Below are 20000 nucleotides of genomic sequence, written 5' to 3' on the forward strand. Positions count from 1 at the left end.
CAGTTGGTTGATATGATTAGAAAAACTCAACACTGGATTCACCCATGTAGCTACTAGTATGCAGACTGATTGCCTGGTATTTGCCTACAAGCCTATAAACATTTGGTGTCACATATTGAAGTGGGAACTGTGAAATATTAGTCACTGTTGCTGACTTTATGCCCAGATGTCTTCTGCTATGTATCTGCAGCACCTTGTAGGGTAAGACAGTTGCTACCCCTACTGTCTCACTTGCAGAAGAGGCTTCTTCAGTTTGTTTCAGTTCCTGCTTACTTTTCATATATCCAGTGGTGCTTCCAGCTAGCTAGAGTTATCATAGATCAGGAATTTTTCCTGCCCATCAGAAAGTAAGGGTCTGCATCAAGAAATCCAGTGTGGTTGAACATTTGTCAGGTATTTTGAGCCATTTTGAAATTTAACACGTTTCTGAATTACTTTTCCCCAAAAGGTGCATTGTTTGTTTGATTTCCTAGCTGCAGTTAAATTATGTTCTCAGAAACATGTTTTGTTTGTTTTAACTGCCTATCTGGGAGGTGTGAAATGTCACCATTAGCAAACAGTTTAATCAAAAGAATCCTCTTTGTGTTCCATCTCAGCAGAAGAGCACAAAACCAAAAGGTCATAAGCTTCCATTTTGTGATAGTGAATCAATGGTTCTGTCCTTCAGTTGCATTTAACATTTTCAGAAGTAAAAACATATACATGTTTTCTATCTCCAATAAAAATATTATTATGGTTATAGAAAAATCAGTTCAGCACAATCCATTAAACAGTTTAGGGTGGCGTTTCTTCTTCTTCTTCACACTAACATCATTTTAGCATGGTTTTGAAGACATACAAGCTTATGTAGTGCAATAGTTTCAACAAACATATCAGTTGCTAGAGCAGTAGAATTTCAAAGTAACTCATGACATGTTTGAAATGTTTGTTATATATTTGCTCATCTCCTGCATTAAACAAGTTCCATCCTTCCACCCATCCATCCTCAGCTCCTTTCCCCATTTTGCACATGGAGTTGGGGTGTCACTTCAACAGTGGCAATCATCTTGAGCCAAGGTTTACACCTCCAGCTGGCTAGCCCTGCTGAGGTAGTTCATTCGTACCACTCAGTCGCACACACCCTCACACCTATGGCCAATTTAGTGTGATAAGTCTACCTGCTGCATGTTATTTGGAATGTGGTAGGAAACTGGAGCACCTAGAGGAAACCCACAAAACTGCAGGGAGGACATGCAGACTCCACACAGAAGGCACCCCAGCCATTAATTGAACCTTATGATTCAAAATAAATTCTCACAGCTTGCACTAATTGCCAACACATACTAGTCTGTTAGCTCAACTGTGAGAAAATGCATTTCAGAGACAGATATGGCCACACTGAGAAAGGCCTCATTATTGGCTTATTACTATGTCACTGAATTGTAAAGTAATGCTGTTAGACCAGATCTTACTGCACTAGTGTTCTCCCTATGGGCCCATGCATTATATTTGTAAAGCCCCCCCCCCCCCCACACACACACACACTCACTCAAACATCCATGCACACACACACCACACACATTCACACCCCCAGACATTCAGATAGCCATAGAGACAAACAGAAACACATGCACATCCACTCATCAGCAAACAACACCCACAGTCAATCATATGCGCATTGCAACAGACCGACAGACAGACTGACACACACACACACTTATGCAGCTTCATTCATGTCCCTGCACACGTAGGCAAGTATACACACACACATGCATACATATATATATATATATATATACACACACACACACACACACACACACACACACACACACACACACACACACACACATACACACACACACACACACACAAATATAGATGCACTAACATGGCCCCACATCCATATCTTCCCTGAACTTACTTGCACTGCAAGTACTTCTGTAGGAGGTGCCTTGTACACCTTTACAAAGACACACCTGAAAGTTCTTGCCACCATTTGCAAGTACTCAGTAATGCTGCATCCTTGCAGATCTTCCAGAGTGTTCTACTGATCTGTTTCTGATGCGTTAGTAAGACCACATTATGGTAAAATTGCTCTTTCATAACTTCTTTGTGATTAAGATCAGGTGCTTTTCTTCTTCCTTAAAAACAAGTCCTGAAATCATGTTAATTGAATCACTGTACACTGAAAAGTGTGTTTTTCTTCATATCTACTGAAGAAAGAAAAAAAAACATTTTTTTATGGAAATGCAAAGTATGTGGATTTTCTTCTAGCAACACAATCTTGGATTCAGCGTGATCGGGGAGCAGGGAGCTTGCTGTCTCTTCCCAACATAAAAAACTAATTTTAGATAATGCTCATTTGTAGTTTTCTAATCACAGTCACGCGCATCTGAAGCTGAATCTTCATTATTTTGGAGCAGATCTGTTTAGATCTAAATCTGAGCAGACTTTGGTATGTGTTTCTTCAGTAGTGAGTAATCAAAGCATGCCTGATACAAGCTGGTAGAAACTATTATATTTAACAAAGAGATTCTGTTTGATATATGCAGTAATACCCCTTGCTCATTGATTTAGGTATGGTGACCATATTGTTTACATGTTTTTTTATGTTATTAGCTGCAGATGACACCTCCTCTTAAACTTGGCTACTCAGAAAAACTCAGCAAGCTGGAAAGTCAGTATGCAAAACTTTTGGTAAGTCCTGATGTCCATGTGTTTCTTGTTGAGATTTGTACTAAAAGTGTACAGAGAGTTAAACTAGCTTCTGATCTCTTTTTTTTTCTCATTGTAAAGAATACATCCAGGTATCGTGAAAGGCATCTTGATAGTTTATATGCGTTTGTATCGAGAGCCACACACGAGCTCATCGGGCTGAATGAGAAGGAGGAAGAAGAAGTAGCGTATGACTGGAGTGACAGAAACTCGAGTATCTCCAGAAAAAAAGAGTATCACGCTGTAAGTTAGCTGCACATTTAAAAGCACCTAGAGCATTAAAAAGGGTTCATCTTTTATCTCACATGTTCATTAATGGCACAGATTTCGTAACAAGTGATTATACTGTTCAGGCAAATTTAGCGAGAAAATATACTTTAAAAATGCCCCCGGGGCTCATTTTGTTTCAACAGGACTTGATGCGAGAGCTTGACCAAAAAGAAGAAGTTATTAAATCTGTGCAAGAGACAGCCGACCAGCTGCTTACAGAAAATCACCCTGCAAGGCTGACGATAGAGGTTAGTAAGAACCATATTAACAGCTCTGAGACACAAAAACTCTGGCCTGTTTTCTCAGGCATTGTTTGACTTCAACAAAACCAAGTTCTTTTTGTAACTTTTCCAGAGCAGTCTACATACTAAGAATGACTGGTGAATTTTCACATATCTGATATAAAATGTAGGATAATTTTTAAGCAGCTTTTCCCCCTCTAAACTTAATTGCAGCAAATTTTAAACTGCAGATAATTTTTTTTTCCTGATTATAAACCTGAGTTTTTCTGTGTTATGTATTTTCAGATCTATAGACAATTTATAGATTTGAAATCTCCATACCATAGTTTTATTACCTTAATTAGAAATGTTGCATTTCTTATTTTGTGTCATGTTTCTCGTTTTTGTTTTTTTATATTTTACTTCCTTTTATTTTTCTTAGGCTTGCAATGTTATTTGGGTGAAATCTTTATACTCAATTAATGTATTTCTTAGACATACAATGTTTTTTGAGTGGAAGCTCAAAGTATCACATGGGACTACTAGTAAATATTGTTCAAAAAGGCCTAGTCTTCAGTTTTCCTTCCCTCTTCTGCATATTACCATTCCTGTTGGCTACACACTTAGCCATTATTACCCACAGTGCTTTGGTGTATAACTTATCAATGTTTGAGCTAGTAGCTATATTTTTAGTGTCAGACTTTAACATGAATGTGCTGAGTTCACCAGCTTTTAATTACTAAGAATGCTTTCTTGCTTTCCATAATTCTTCAGAACTCTCCACTCTTGTGAAGTTGCCTTGCTTACTAGAAGGGCCCTGTTTTGGCATCTCTTGCACTATATTCTCTAGATTATTTGTATTGAAATCATTTTGGGGTTTCTCTTCATAAGCATTCTGTTACATATGCTGCACCACATTGATCCCCAGTTTGTGTTGCAGTTATCTTGCCCACTTTGCTGAAAAGTAATTAATAAGAAGTGTGTTTTGTAAGGAGTTTTAACTACTGTTTTGTGATTAGTGTGAATATCACAATTCTGTTAAGTTCTTATCTACTGTACCTTGCTATATTACTGTCTTTGTGCAACACAACATGGTTTAAATCTCAGTCCTTCATTTGTAGTGATTCTGTGAATGCATCCACACCATCCTGTCATTCTGTCTTTTATTGTTGTCCAATCGTATGATCTTACACATATTACTATCAAACTTGACATGACATTTTTTACAGTTTAATTCCCCTTTTCCAAAATGTCTGATGTTCCTCTCTGTTTTGTTTACCACTTCTGTTGTAGGTTGTTGCGCTAACTATATATTGGCAAAGCATTCCTTCTAGCAGTTTTATAGCGTTACTTATATAAACATGAAACAGGTTGTTCATACACAGGTTCTGGGAATATGTTGGAAGTCACGCCTTTTCCTTTGGAATAATCATGTTTATTTTTGCCCATGGATTATGGCCAGCTTGTTTACTGGTCATCTTATATGAAATGGTTCCAGCCTCCGTACTGGCATCTGCGTGACAGTGGCTATACGTCATTGATCATCAGCTTTGCCATCTGATCAAAACTGTTGAATGTATACTACCAACCCACTTGGTGCACAGGGCCCAGCTGTTGTGCTTGGGGATGGAATTTGACTAGTAACCCAATGAATTGGCATGAAGAAGAAGATGGGTGGAGTTCAAAGGCCTTTTTTCCTTCTTTGTGGAGGAGGGTGTGGTCATTAGTGTTAGCAAAGGAGGCTCCCCCACCGTAGAGGATGGTTGCAGATCAACAGATGCCTTCCATTTCTGAGCATGAATAACAAACTAGCATGCAAATATGCATGTTTACTGATGCCATCTGTTCTAATGCTCATTGTGTCGCACAGTAGACAGGTACCATCTTGAGTATCATTAAATCCTCCTCATGGTATATACAGTTGAATTATGCATGGAATATATATGAATATATATTATATATGGAATTGAATTACCACCAAAAAAGAAGAAAGATACATTCTGGAGAAATATCTATGAATATCCTGTGAAACATTGGAGTGAGTTGGATGAAGTGGTGATGACTGTACCCAAGGGTGAGAGACTGGTGATTGGAGCAGATTTCAGTGGGCATGTTGGTGAAGGGAACAGAGGGGATGAGGAAGTGATGGGTAGATATGGTGTTAAGCAAAGGAATGCAGAAGGTCAGATGGTAGCGGATTTTGTGAAAAGGATGGACATGGCTGTGATGAATATGTATTTTAACAAGAGGGAGTAGCCTAGGGTGACATAAAAGAGTGGAGGACGTTGCACACAGGTGGATTATATCTTATGTAGAAGGGCCAGTCTGAAGGAGATTGGAGACTGTAAAGTGGTGGCAGGGGAAAGTGCAGTTAGGCAGCATAGGATGGTGGTTTGTAGGATGACATTGGTGATCAAGAAGAGGAGGATGAGTGTGAGGGCAGCACCAAGGATCAAATGGTGGAAAATGAAAAATGGTAATTGTGAGGTGATGTGCAGGGAAGAGTTAAGACAGGCACTGGGTAGCAGTGAAGAGTTACCGAATGGCTGGGTAACTACAGCAGAGCTAGTAAGAGAGATGGCTAGAAAGGTGCTTGGTGTGACATCTGGAAAGAGGAAGGAGGACAAGGAGACCTGGTGGTGGAATGAAGAAGTACAGGAGAGTATACAGAGAAAGAGGTTGGTGAAGAAGAAGTGGGATTGTCAAAGAGATGAAGAAAGTAGACAAGAGTATAAGGAGATGAGGTGCATGGCAAAGAGACAGGCGACGAAGGCTAAGGATAAGGAGTATGAAGAGTTGTATAAAAGGTTGGACACTAAGGAGGGAGAAAATGACCTAGATTGGCTAGACAGAGGGACCGAGCTAGTAAAGATGTGCAGCAGGTAAGTGTGATAAAGGATAATGAGGGAAATGTACTCACTAGTGAGGAGAGTGTGTTGAGCAGATGGAAAGAGTACTTTGAGAGGCTGATGAATGAAGAGAATGAGAGGGAGAGAAGGTTGGATAATGTGAGGATAGTGAATCAGGAAGTGCAGTGGATTAGCAAGGAGGAAGTAAGGATAGCTATGAAGAGGATGAAGAACGGAAAGGCTGTTGGTCCAGATGACATACCTGTGGAAGCATGGAGGTGTTTAGGTTAAATGGCAGTGGAGTTTTTAACTAGATTGTTTAATGAAATCTTGGAAAGTGAGAGGATGCCTGAGGAATGGAGAAAAAGTTTTTTGATACCGATTTTTAAGAATAAGGGTGATGTGCAGAGCTGTAGTAACTACAGAGGGATTAAACTGATCAGTCAGAGCATGAAGTTATGGGAAAGAGTAGTGGAAGCTAGGTTAAGAAGGGAGGTGATGATTAGTGATCAGCAGTTTGGTTTCATGCCAGGAAAGAGCACTACAGATGCGATGTTTGCTCTGAGAGTGTTGATGGAGAAGTACAGAAAAGGTTAGAAGGAGTTGCACTGTGTCTTTGTGGATTTAGAGAAAGCATATGACAGGGTGCCTAGAGAGAAGTTGTGGTATTGTATGAGGAAGTCAGGAGTGTCAGAGAGGTATGTAAGAGTGGTACAGGATATGTACGAGGGTAGTGTGACAGCAGTGAGGTCTGCAGTGGGAGTGACGGATGTGTTTAAGGTGGAGGTGGGATTACATCAAGGATCAGCTCTGAGCCCTTTCTTATTTGCAATGGAGATGGACAGGTTGACAGACGAGATCAGACAGGAGTCCCCGTGGACTATGATGTTTACAGATGACATTGTGATCTGTAGTGAGAGTAGAGAACAGGTGGAGGAGACCCTGGAGAGGTGGAGATATGCTCTAGAGAGAAGAGGAATGAAGGTCAGCAGGACTAAGACAGAATATATGTGTGTGAATGAGAGGGAGGATAGAGGAATGGTGAGGATGCAGGGAGTAGAGGTGGTGAAGGTGGATGAGTTTTAATACTTGGGACCGACAGTTCAGAGTAATGGTGAGTGTGGAAGAGAGGTGAAGAAGAGAGTACAGGCAGGATGGAGTGGGTGGAGAAGAGTGTCAGGAGTGATTTGTGACAGACGAGTACCAGTAAGATATGCTAAAACAGGAAAAGGAGTTGTGGATGGTTGGATGTTTCAGTTCCTTGTGTTAATATATTTTATAATGGTATTTGAAAAAATTTGCCTCAGTGTAGTACATCAGGTTGTTAGTAACACACAGATTTATACAGTATCACTGCTTTTTAGTTTGGATGGTTCTACCTTATGTGCTCTAGTCATAGCTTACTTTTACTTTTTTTTTATTTTAAAGGCATACAGAGCTGCCATGCAGACACAGTGGAGTTGGATTTTGCAATTGTGCAATTGTGTGGAACAACACTTAAGAGAAAACCAGCTATATTTTGAGGCAAGTAAACTGTCTAATTTATAATGATTCTATCAGATTTTTTTAACAGATGACATTGCAGTCCTTGTATTGCAGGGCAACCAAGAACTGCTGTGGTTTACTTATAACTACAATGATGTGTTCCAAGATTAGGATAACGTGGATTTCAGAGTGCTGTCATTACTGATAACATATGTGGATCTAAAATTAACACAGATCCACTGCCAAAATGCACATAAGCATGTATTACTGAGATATGCCTTTAGAGTGCTGATATTTGAGCACTTAAAAGGGGGGGGGGGTTGGAAGAGATGAAGAAGAGTAACAGAAGGCACTAGTTATGCATGCTTGTTATTAATGGCCTACTGGTGTGTGAACCAGTGCAGGGTCCTCATTGGCTCTATAATTTCTGATTAACCATACCTACAGTTTCTACCACTGTTGTAAAACATGGAACCTAGAGTGGAATGCAGCAGATGCAAATAATAATAGTGCATCTGAGTCAGTATAAGCAACATGAATGGTAAAGGATTGATACAGTGTATCTTGCAGAAGTGAGCAGCGATAGTGAAGTTCCCTAACATTCATTGTATTTAAAACATCCATATGGAGATGAATGGTCGCCACATGACAGTGCAGAACTGTACTATTCACACTGTAGCACCGTAAGAGGCATATATGTGCAGGCTGCGTTACTTAGATGTTGCAGAAGAAGAAAGCAAGAACGTGCACGTTAGAAAATATACAACAACTCTAGTTGTTAAGATCGCATCCTTTGTACATATGCTGGTTGAAAGTTAAAATGAGAGGAAATGCTAGAATAATATTCCCCACCACTACATATCAAGGTAGGGGAGTTCAAAAGCAAGAATTACTTTATTTAAAGTGGATCTGGTTCACATGAAAAGGCTGACTGATACGGGAGTACTGGTTTGGTGGGAGGGCTAGTTAAACTGAGCAGATAGATGCAGGTGGAATGTCTGTATCTTTCTTTTACTTTTAGATTGTGAAGTATTGAAGAGTTTGTGTATCATAGAGCATCATATTTTTAAGTCATATTGTTATTTTACATTTTAATTTATTTTTTAAGTCATAATATTTTACCATTTCAGTTTTTCAATGATGCAAAAGAAGCCATGGATTACCTGAAAAATTTGAAGGAAACTATACAAAGAAAGTACACCTCTGACCGGTCAAGTAGCCTTCATAAACTCGAAGATCTGGTCCAAGAATCTATGGTGAGACCCAAAGTCAGAAACACTCAGTATGCAGTTAGATATTGTTAAAAAAGCTGATTTGCTAAAGCGTATGACCTTTTGTGGATATAACTTTGACCTGCTCTTTTGTAGCCTATCGATTCAGACCACTGATTGTTCAGCTGTACCTTGCTGGTACCATTATGATGTTATTTGAAGGGGTGGGGCCTAGCTTAAGCTGCAAGCTTTGTGAGAATTTATAAATGAACCTGATGACATTACTAAAGACTAATTCATTTCAGCAGCAGGGATGGGTATGTCACGTGAGACTGAGGCTGTTGTAGTAGGTGTAAGGTAGTTCTGAAATCAAATTTTTACCTGCTAAACAGGTGACCCGACTGTCTGTAACAGTACTGTTGCTACTGCTTTGCCAAATCTGGTAACACAAGTGTTGCAGAAATGAGGGTTCTTATAACAGCATGGCTGTATTAAACATTTGACTTCTATCCGGACTTTGTTTAAAGAATTCAGACTGAGATCACATATCTTTTCATATTCAGTGAATATTTACACTTTTTGATAACACATAACTTTTTCTTTTATGTGACCAGTGTAATCGTTTAATACAAAAACCTAGCCTAGACAAAATATGGTTTGACCGCATTGTAAAAAATGTGTGTGATTTTCTTGTTTAGTTAATTAGATCACATTATTAATTTGTTTAGTACTGAGTGTATTAAAATAAGGGTTTACCCCACGTAAATTACAAGTTCTTTGGCTGGTTGCTATGTCACTACATAATGTGAGAGTGCTGTACTTGCACAGTTTTTCTGTGGTTTTGAGTAACAGTACACTAGTAGTATTGTCTTTAATGTGGTTATTTATAATGTTTTAATTATTTACTTTGCTAACTCTCTTTCAGGAAGAGAAAGAACAACTGTTACAGTATAGGAGTGTAGTCGCAGGTCTTGTGGGAAGAGCAAAATTGGTGGTTCAGCTAAAGCCACGGAATCCAGATAACCCAGTAAAGACCTCAATTCCAATCAAGGCCATTTGTGATTACAGGCAGATTGAGGTAAGGTGACCAGTTATCAGGAACATGTTCTGTTGAGGTAAACTAGTAACAAGATATTTCACTCCACACTTATCTGACTGATGATCTATAAATGTCTTTCAGTAGTAAATACAGTGATATTTATACTTTCCCAGTGACTACATTACTCAGCATGTACCTATGCAAAGATATAGAGGGTATTTGCATTTTCAAGTCAGCAAAAAAGAAAGATCATTTGGCTGTCTGGAATTCAATACTAGAGGTGTGTGTGTGTGTGTGTGTGTGTGTGTGTGTGTGTGTGTGTGTGTGTGTATATATATATATATATATATATATATGTGTGTGTGTGTGTGTGTGTGTGTGTGTGTGTGTGTGTGTGTATATATATATATATTTATATATATATATATATATATATATATATATATATATATAGGTTTACTATCATAAATTGAAAAAAAAAATATAAATAAATTTTTTTTTTTGATTTATGCATCAAAAATTACATTTTTATAATAAATAAATAGCTTCGAAAACAAAATTTTTTTGTAAATGTAAACTGCGACATTCACGACGATACCAACACAACACTCCACCATTCCCATACTACCACTACCTAACCACACACACAACACACAGTGCTGGGCCTGTGCCACACACACCACACACCACCAATAGACTTAATCGAGATGAGGGAAAGAGAAAGGGATGCCAAACGCCGCGGAGTACACTGTACTTGAAAGTTTAATTGCGAAATTGCAGTTGCACAGTTCGCGCAACCTTCTCATGTCATATCATGTCTCATAAACCATATTCGTATTGAGACACCTGATGTTTTCCGTCTATAACCTATCAACTGCGTCGACATATGAAACCATATATATATATATATATATATATATATATATATATATATATATATATATATATATATATATACATATATGGATCTACTTCAGTAGATCACACTTTTACAAGTTCAAACCTCAAATGGCCGAGACCATGTGTTCGAACTTGTTCAAACACTGAAGAAAAAAATAAAAAAAACAACGAAAAACAAAACTAAACTTCTGTAGCAGGGAGGCTACCCCTCCATTGCACTATATTGCAGAAAAGGGAAATCTTCCCATTCCGCACTGTACGGAGGTCTCCATTCAGTCCGATCGAACTTTTACAAGTTCGAACATATGGTCTCGGCCATATGAGGTTCAAACTTGTAAAGGTTCGATCTACCGAAGGGGACCCATACATATATATATATATATATATATATATATATATATATATATATATATATATATATATATATATATATGCATACACACCCTGATATCTTATAACTTTAGAAGGAGGCAGATAGGTCTGTCCTATGACTTTAGTATTTATCCAGAAGCCCCCCAGTAAATTGTAGGCTTTACTGTCTGGTGTTTGTGTTTATACAGTCGTGGAGATAGTGGTAATGATGATGATGAAGATGACGACGATGGTGATGATACTTTTCCAAATAATCACTCAGAGTGCTAAAAATGAAATTCAACACTATTTTAAGTCTTCAGTTGTTCAATTGGATTTAGCAGCAGAAAGTAAGAATAAGCATATGGCCTAAAAATAAAATAAAACAAAAAGTATGAGGGTCTACTCTTCAGTGACGAAACTATAAATTCACAAAGTGCTAGACATTTTAAAAAGAACACTAGGATAAAAAGTTTCATTCAAGATAACTGATTATTTAAAATAAAACACTTAACAACTAAAACGAAAACATTGCATAATTATGATCCAGAGTGATGGGAAGTGAATAATGCTGTATTTAATCACTTTAGTAAATTATGATCCAGAGTGATGGGAAGTGAATAATGCTGTATTTAATCACTTTAGTTAATTATGATCCAGAGTGATGGGAAGTGAATAATGCTGTATTTAATCACTTTAATTACCTTTAATGCCAATAGCAGTTTTGCCATGAGAATTATACGTAGAGCATTATATACTCCCCCAGTTACAAAGTCTTTAAATAACGCACTTGGCCTGTTGTGTTTTGAACCCAGAGTAGCCCTGATATCAGTCATGCTGTTTTTAGATCTGATCTTACCCATGCACTCTGGGAAATTAAGATTTCATCTGGTCCATCTTATGACTTTGCCATCTAGCAGATACTGATTTCCAGAGAACAGACAACAATATCAAATTTACTGCATTATATCATTTTCAAAGTTTGAGTTAAGATCAATCAATTCCTGATATCTGATATTACATTTAGCAAGACTATTGTTGATAATGTATCAGTACCATTCACAGGCTCTGCTGTTGAAAATCTTTATTCTAAAACTGAAGAAATTGTGACAGGATTTACAAAGTCATTAAGGGAAATGGATTCTGAGTTAGCATCTGACGCTTCTGCTAGTCTCTAATTACTAAAATAATCAATTCATTGGTACCTCCCCTCAACCATGCTAGCTTTTTTCTGCCAGTTCACTGCCATCATCCTTACATACTACCAAGATAATGAGATCTTTCTTTCCTCAGTAATCCCAAATGGGGTGTATCCCTAGCTCATATTAAGAATTTGAATATGCCAGTTGTTCTTAATGATTCACAGGGCATTTTTTGAAACAATGGAAAAAGAGAGCCATAGAAAAGAAAAATAATTTTAATTTATCACATAAAATTAACAGTTGCCTTTGTTTTAAAACACTCTATATACCTCTCAGCTGAAAACTGAGGTTGGAAATGGAAGAAGCTTGATGTAACCCTCACCTCCATCACAAACACTGTCACATTACATGGTTTCTGGTACAGAAAGCAGATGCTTCTGTGATATATTTTGTTAAGAATGACCTTCCAGTATACTTTCAACTGCAAATTACTCCACATGACATCACAAAAGATGAAGTATGAAAACAGAAAAAGCATGTTTTACCCAGACACCTTAACATTTAAAACAATATGCATTACTTTATTTCTGTGCTCACTCTAGTCGCAGTAGAAAATATTCCCTTTTATGATCTACCATCAACAGCCTATTGCAGACAAACTCTCCTAATCTGACTTTGACTGTATGAATGTTGTAGTACTGGAACAAGATAAATGTCTTCACTAGAGGAGCTTAGAAAAGATTGGGAAGAGAGATTGGATAAGCAATTCACAAAGAGACAATGGAGGGATATATGTTTGTCTCCCAAACATGCAACAAAGTCTAGAAGATTTAGGATCTTTGCCTGAAGTGTTTACGTAGGTATTTTTATACCCCAAGTAGACACCAAATAATTTTTCCTCAGTTGATTAGCAAATGTTGGAGGTGTGACAGGCAATAAAGAGGTAGCTGGGAACATATTTTTTGGAGGTGTGATGAGCTGGCAGACATTTGGGATTCCCTGCAGACCGCTGTGTCGGAGATGCTGGGTAAGCACACTGGAATGACTGGGGAGATGATTTTTTTGTGTTATGCTACAGATTCGGAATTGCCTAGACATAGTAAAGCCTTGCCGAGTCTAATTATGGTGGATACTAAAAAAGTAATTACTAGAAAATGGAAATCAAAGTCTAAACCAACTTTACTAGAAGTAGTGAATATAGTAACAGAGATAGAACAAATGGAATTGGGATATTTAGAAAAGTGAAGGAGCAAACTACATAGGAAAAAATGGGAATTGTGGGAACAATATATGCAGAGCAGGAATGAGGTTTAAGAGGCAGGATTTGAATGAGCTATATAATGCTTAACCTACAATGACTGGATGGTTTATAAGTGATGTATAATGTTTGCAACTACATTTGTTTCAATGGTGTCTGTGATGTAAACTGTTTGCAACAAAAGTGTATATTTTTCATTTATATAAATGTAAGATTGCCTTTGTCATGTGAAAATTGAAAAATGACCGAATCACCTAGAGCCATATTTTACACCATCGAGTGGTTAGCCCTGCCGCGGTGTTCAGTCTGTGATCCATGTTCTCCTATCTTGAGGATACTGCGCACTACAGTAGATGCCCAAAGCAGTTGGTCTGTACAACTCTTCCCCCTACAGTGCACCATGTAGAGTCTGTGCTGCTGCCCACAGCTCCATTCATTGGTGAGTTTGAGATGGAAACACTCAGAGTAGTAGAATGTAAGATGGGAGATGAGCAGTTTGGATTCAGATCAGGATGCAGCACAATAGATCCGATATTTGCATTGTGACAGATACTTGAGAAGAAGCTAGAGATGAGGTGAGAGTCCAACTGGGCATTCCTAGACTTGGAGAAAGCATATGACAAGGTCCTAAGAAAGCTGATCTGGGCAGTACTGCGGTGGTTTGAAGTCCCAGAAACATTGGTCGAATTGGTGCAGGCTATGTACAAGGACCCAATGACTCAAGTATGAACAGTGTTCGGCCTCACAGAGGGGTTCCCAGTGGGAGTGGGTGTACATCAGGGTTCAGCTCTGAGCCCAATGCTGTCCATACTGGTGATGGAATACATTAGCAAACAGGTTGGAGGGGACGGATCAACAAAGCTGCTGTATGCAGATGATGTGGCAGTACAGGAGGACTCTGAGATAGAACTTCAGCAAAAAATAGGATAATGGAATGCAAATCTGAAGGCACATGGGATGAAACTAAGCACAGATAAGATGGTGGTAATGGCAGCAAATTGGGGAAATCAGAAGAAGCTGAGAACAGACATAGAAGGGAAGATAGTGGAACAGGTAAACAGCTTCAAGTATCTGGGAGGAGTAGTTGAGGAGAAGGGTAGTCTGAATGAAGAGGTCAAAGCTTGAATTAGAGGGGCTGCAACCAACTGGCATAGAGCATCAGGTGTAGTCTATGACAGAAGAATGCCAATGAAGCTGAAAAGTAAGGTGTACAAGACAGTGGTGCAACCAGTACTACTGTATGGTACAGAAACCTGGGCAGTAAAGGCAGAACAGTTGAAGAAGCTAGAGGTGATGGAAATGAAGTGCCTGAGAAAGGTGACAGGATGCAGACTGTGGGACAGATGAAGAAATGAGGACATAAGAGCAGAAGCCAAAGTACCTCCAATTGCAGAAAAGATCAAAGAGAACAGATTACGGTGGTTTGGGCATGTGTGTAGAAAAGCAGAAGACAATCTGGTGAGGAAGATTTGGGACAGACAGGAAGAAGGTAAGAGGAAGTGAGGATGTCCAGCAAAGAGGTGGATGGATTGTGTGAAAGAAGATCTGCGACACTCAGGCATGTGTGTTGAAGAAGGCAGGAGAGTGGCACTGAATTGAGAGAGTTGGTGACAGTTAACACGATACCCTGACCCCATGTAGAAAAAATGGGAAAAAGGGGGCTGATGATGATGATGTTTGTGGGAAAAAAAATAAATGTCTTCACATTTGAGAAAATAGTATGAATTTTGTTTACCCAGAATGCTTTGCAAACCTGGACAGTACCCATAAGACATCATTCCAAGTGTGCGAGCATAATGAAAAGATGTGGATTAAAAAATACACAACAGATACAATGCAGATATCCTACAGTACAAATGCAGCATAGCTTCATCACCTATGGCCCAACTTCTAATCAAATATAATGCTAAGGATAGTTGAATTGATGTTGCACATTCTTTAAGAATCCTTTTCCAAATGCAGTCATATGCATCAAAGAATGCAAGACATTGTGGTATAAAAAAAGAATATTATTAATGATAGAAGGATGGGACTGCTTCTTATCTGTAGATTATTAATTCTATCTTATCAGCAACACTATAAAGTTGTGATGCCCATGTAATGAAATTTATAAATGTAACACAAGAGGAAAGCCTCAGTCAAGAAAAACAATAATATCCACTTAGACCAAGGAACACCAAATCACTCCAGCAGATGCACCAAAAGTTCACAAATTGCTAAAACTGTACGTTGTAAAGGAACGGACACCTATGGTTCCATTAACGCCATGTTTATTGTATGTTTTTGTCAAAAACTTCATCAGACATGAACACCGGAAACCCTAAATAATTTCCTGTATACATACATATATATATATATATATATATATAAAACCAAGCCCCTCATTTCATTAAGTGAGCATTAATGCAATTAGCACCACTTAATCAAACATTAAAGTGACAGAGTCAAAACCTTACAAAATGTATACATTTATACTGAAGTGATTAATACTTAATATTAACAACTTTTAAATTAATAAAATTTTAATGCAATTCTAAATTGAAAACATTGTTCCCAAGAATACTGGCAAAAATAGATACTTGTTTAACACATAATATAAGAATACAACATGCACAGTCCAATTAAACATAATGTTTCATTGTAAAAATCATATTTAGGCATATTAAAACTATTAAAAATATTATTGCTATGCTAGCTACCCCAATAACCTTACATTCTTATAACATTTATACTTTTTATAATTTTTATATTTTATAATCTTGCAGCCCTCAACTTCAAAACCGATGCAAGGGACACATTCTCATTCAGCCCCGGGGCCCTGTTTGCCTCCAGGATAACCTGCCAATATAGTTCTCGATATTAATTTCTGGCCTCCCATTGACAGCCCTTAACATCCTGAGGGATTTCCTCAAGCATGTAAAATGTAAATTGTGCAATAGGACAATCTAACATGAGTTTATAGAGAGCATTATTAAAATTTTGATTATGTATGTCTCTCATATGTTCGTATATCCTTCTCTTCAACATTCCTTCAGTTTTTCCTACATAAATTGCAGGACACGTCCCACACTTCACTATATAGACCAAACCAAAAGACTCACATGAAGTATAACTATTCCCAGCAATATATCTATCATGTGCCTCTATCATCACACCTTCACCTTGGTCAACAAAGGGGCATTGGGGACATCTGCCACAGTTATATGTCCCTTGATTATTATGGTTAGTTTTTTTTCAAGTAATTTATTTCTACAAGACTCTTAATATTCAATCCATTTCTGAAAGTACAAATAAAGGGCATATCTCTGATGCCTTTCAAGTCTGATAGCTTTGAGAACCTATCCCATTCTTTGTTCAAAATATCCCTAATTATGAATACATCACCATTGAAATCAGTGGTGAAAGCAGATTCAAAGTCCCTCCTTACAACTTGTTCTAAGTCGTGTGACTCAATAGGGCCATCCAAGTCAGACTGATCATCCTTCCCTAAAATAGGGGGAAAATATCCCTTGTCTACCTTCTTTAACTTCTTTGTGTAGCCCTTCTATCAGCCCATATGGGTAACCTCTATCCATAAACATATGTTTTAATTTTACAACTTTTTGTTCAAAGTCATCGTCATCTGAAGTCATGTGGCTATCTCTAACTAATTGGCCCTTTTATCTGACTAATAAGGTGGGCACTGTCATAGTGGAGGAAAGAAATGGAATAGGTCTATTTTCTAAAGATTTGTGATTTGAAGCCTCCCTCAGATTTTTCAGTTGTTATATCCAAGTAATTCAACCTTAAATTATCACTTTGATAAGTAAATTTTAGGTAATTTATACTTTTAGAAATATAATAAAAAATTCATTGTCTATTCTCAGATTCATTCCATAGGATGAAAATGTCATCCAAGAAACATCTGTATAGGGACAAACAGTTCTTAAACAGGGATTCAAATACAAATTTACATTCCCAATACCAGAGAACAAGATTGGTGTATACTGGGGCACATCTGGCCCCCATGGCAACCCCACTCAGAATTCTCCCTCAAAGAAAAGAAAATTGTTATGGAGAACCAAATCCATAAGCTCTACACATGTACAAAATTTGTTAAAGGTCAGGCCACCAAGCTCATTTATTATCTCCTCAAACCAGTCTAAACCAATACTGTGTGGTATACATCCAAACAAATCCACAACATCGATTGTAACAAATAGTAGCTGTTGGTTGAAAAGATCATGTTTGATACACTTTAGTAGGTCCCAGGAATCCCTTAATACAAATTGGTCATGTAGTGGGATGTGCTTTAATTTCACATCTATATTCCTGGCTAGACGTGCTCTATATGGAGCCTTTTGCATTGACAGTGGGTCTCAAGGGGGATCACTGATGTCTTTATGCACCATAGGTGCTCCAAAAATTGAGGGAACTCGAGGTTTATCGTTAGTCAGAAATATAAGAGTATCTAAATCAGTTAAACCTTCATACATCAAATCTTTCAGAGCCAAGTGAATACGTTGGTGGGCAATGTTTATTTTGTTCTTAGATGCCCTAACATATTTACCCATCTCACTAAGAATGCTTAAAATTTTAGCCTCATATATAGTAGTATCCATGAAGACTGTGCCACCTCTTTTATCCGGCTTCATAGTTCTGAGGTATTTATTGTGTCTAATGTCATTAAGAAGCACCCGCTCATCCATGGTAAGATTGGGTGGAAACCTATTGTTCAAAATACCAATCCTAAGTTCTTTTTCAACCAGGGATTCAGAATTTCTTAACTGAGGGTGGAGGGGTGGATTAAGGTGCTCTTTCTCCTTAATCTTTGCTGCATCTGTCTATGTTCTTCATTACCATACATAATTTGGAAGTTTTTCTTGTGTAAAAACATTTTCAAGTCTGTAATAACTCTACTAATATCTGACTTCCATCTAGGGACAAAGTTGAACCCTTTGGAGAATAATGAAAAATAAGTTTCATTGATCTCCAAGCTACTATAATTAAATATATTATATTCTTTGAAAGTATGCTTTGGCCCCTCCTGTAAAGATACCATAGGTAGATTCATTTGCACTTCACTTAATAATTTGTGTTGCCTCTCCCCCTGTTCCTGCCCCTGCCTCTCCATTGGTAACTGTTGGAGTATTTGTTCCTTAGCCTTTCGGATCTCCTGAGGGGCGGGTGTTCCAAAGGGTCCAGATAGTTTAAATTGGACTCATTCCCAGATTATTCACCACTCTTATCATCCCAATCATTCCTTAAACCAAGACTACCTCTGTCCCAGTAGTGCTGCTCAATCGGAAATATATTTATAAATGACATGAGCAATGTGTGTGTATGTATGTGTGTGTGTGTGTGTGTGTGTGTGTGTGTGTGTGTGTGTGTGTATGTGTGTGTGTGTGTGTGTGTGTGTGTGTGTGTGTGTGTGTGTGTGTGTGTGTGTGTGTGTGTGTGTGTGTGTGTGTGTGTGTGTGTGTGTGTGTGTGTGTGTGTGAGTGTGTGTGTGTGTGTGTGTGTGTGTGTGTGTGTGTGTGTGTGTGTGTGTGTGTGTGTGTGTGTGTGCGTGTATTAGGTGAAGTTTTTTGTATTGATTTTTAACTCCGGGCCTGCTGACCATTTTGACACTATGCTGTCCATTCAGCTACCCATAACAGTACTTTGTGGTCTCACTAACATCTTAGCAATAGCAGCATTTGCATTAATGGCCCAGCCCTTCCTCTAGGGTTATGTGAGCATCTGGGTCATGCAGGGCTGCATGTGCCCTTTTGTCTGCATAACTGTGCCCTCCAAAATGTACTGATAAGGGCTACCTTCACTGGCTTTGGCTTCTCCACACCAGCTTCCAACATCCTGATGAGCCACCTCTCTCCAGCAGAGTCTCCTTTATTAGATCTGGCTGGAACCACCGTTCTTTCCTCAAGGATAAGCAAGCCCATCCTCTCTGGTTGCACCACTGACAACCCAAGCTACTAGTTAAACTCTAGTCTCCTGGTCTGTACATGGGACTTTTGCGTGTATTTTTACTTAAAACCTAAAACAAGTAGGCATTATAGGACATAAATACACATGACATGACATGACATGACATGAGGAGACTGCATACAGATGGGAGATTGAGCAGTTGGCCCTTTGGTTTAGTCAGAATAATCTGGAACTGAACACTCTTAAAACTTTGGAGATGACAGTGGACTTTAGGAATAGTACTACTGTATTATCCACCCACTTTATATTTAATAGTAATGCTGTGTCAATTGTGGAATCCTTCAAGTTTTTGGGATCTATAATCTCGTGGGACTTGAAGTGGGAGACCACTGTAGGGTCCATTATAAAAAAGGCACAGCAGCGAATGTACTTTCTGCGACAGCTGAGGAAGTTCAACCTTCCACAGGAACTGTTGATTCAGTTCTATACAACAGTCATTGAGTCTGTTCTTAGCTCATCCATAACAGTGTGGTTTGGATCTCTGTCTAATCATGGCAAAAATAGGTTACATCGAATAGTCCGTCAGGTCTGCCAAAATTATCACTGGTGCTAGTTTGCCCTCCTTACAGGACCTGTACTATTCCAGAGTCATGAAAAGGGCAGGGAAAAT

At 38.3% G+C, this 20000-nt stretch overlaps 1 protein-coding gene across 4 annotated transcripts in view; it reads left to right on the top strand.

Moving 5' to 3' along the window:
* Positions 1 to 20000, top strand: part of DST (dystonin) — a 4096730-nt gene that overhangs the window by 2360792 nt on the left and 1715938 nt on the right. For all 4 annotated transcript variants that reach the window (XM_044063350.1, XM_044063347.1, XM_044063348.1 and 1 more), the window contains 6 exons: positions 2602 to 2679; positions 2779 to 2940; positions 3111 to 3215; positions 7466 to 7561; positions 8653 to 8778; positions 9659 to 9811. In XM_044063350.1, coding sequence (XP_043919285.1) covers positions 2602 to 2679; positions 2779 to 2940; positions 3111 to 3215; positions 7466 to 7561; positions 8653 to 8778; positions 9659 to 9811 — 720 coding nt within the window. The remainder of the gene's footprint in view (positions 1 to 2601; positions 2680 to 2778; positions 2941 to 3110; positions 3216 to 7465; positions 7562 to 8652; positions 8779 to 9658; positions 9812 to 20000) is intronic.

This window comes from Protopterus annectens, chromosome 2.part1, assembly GCF_019279795.1.
Source record: "Protopterus annectens isolate FY-2018-M chromosome 2.part1, PAN1.0, whole genome shotgun sequence".
Taxonomy (NCBI): Eukaryota; Metazoa; Chordata; order Ceratodontiformes; family Protopteridae; genus Protopterus; species Protopterus annectens.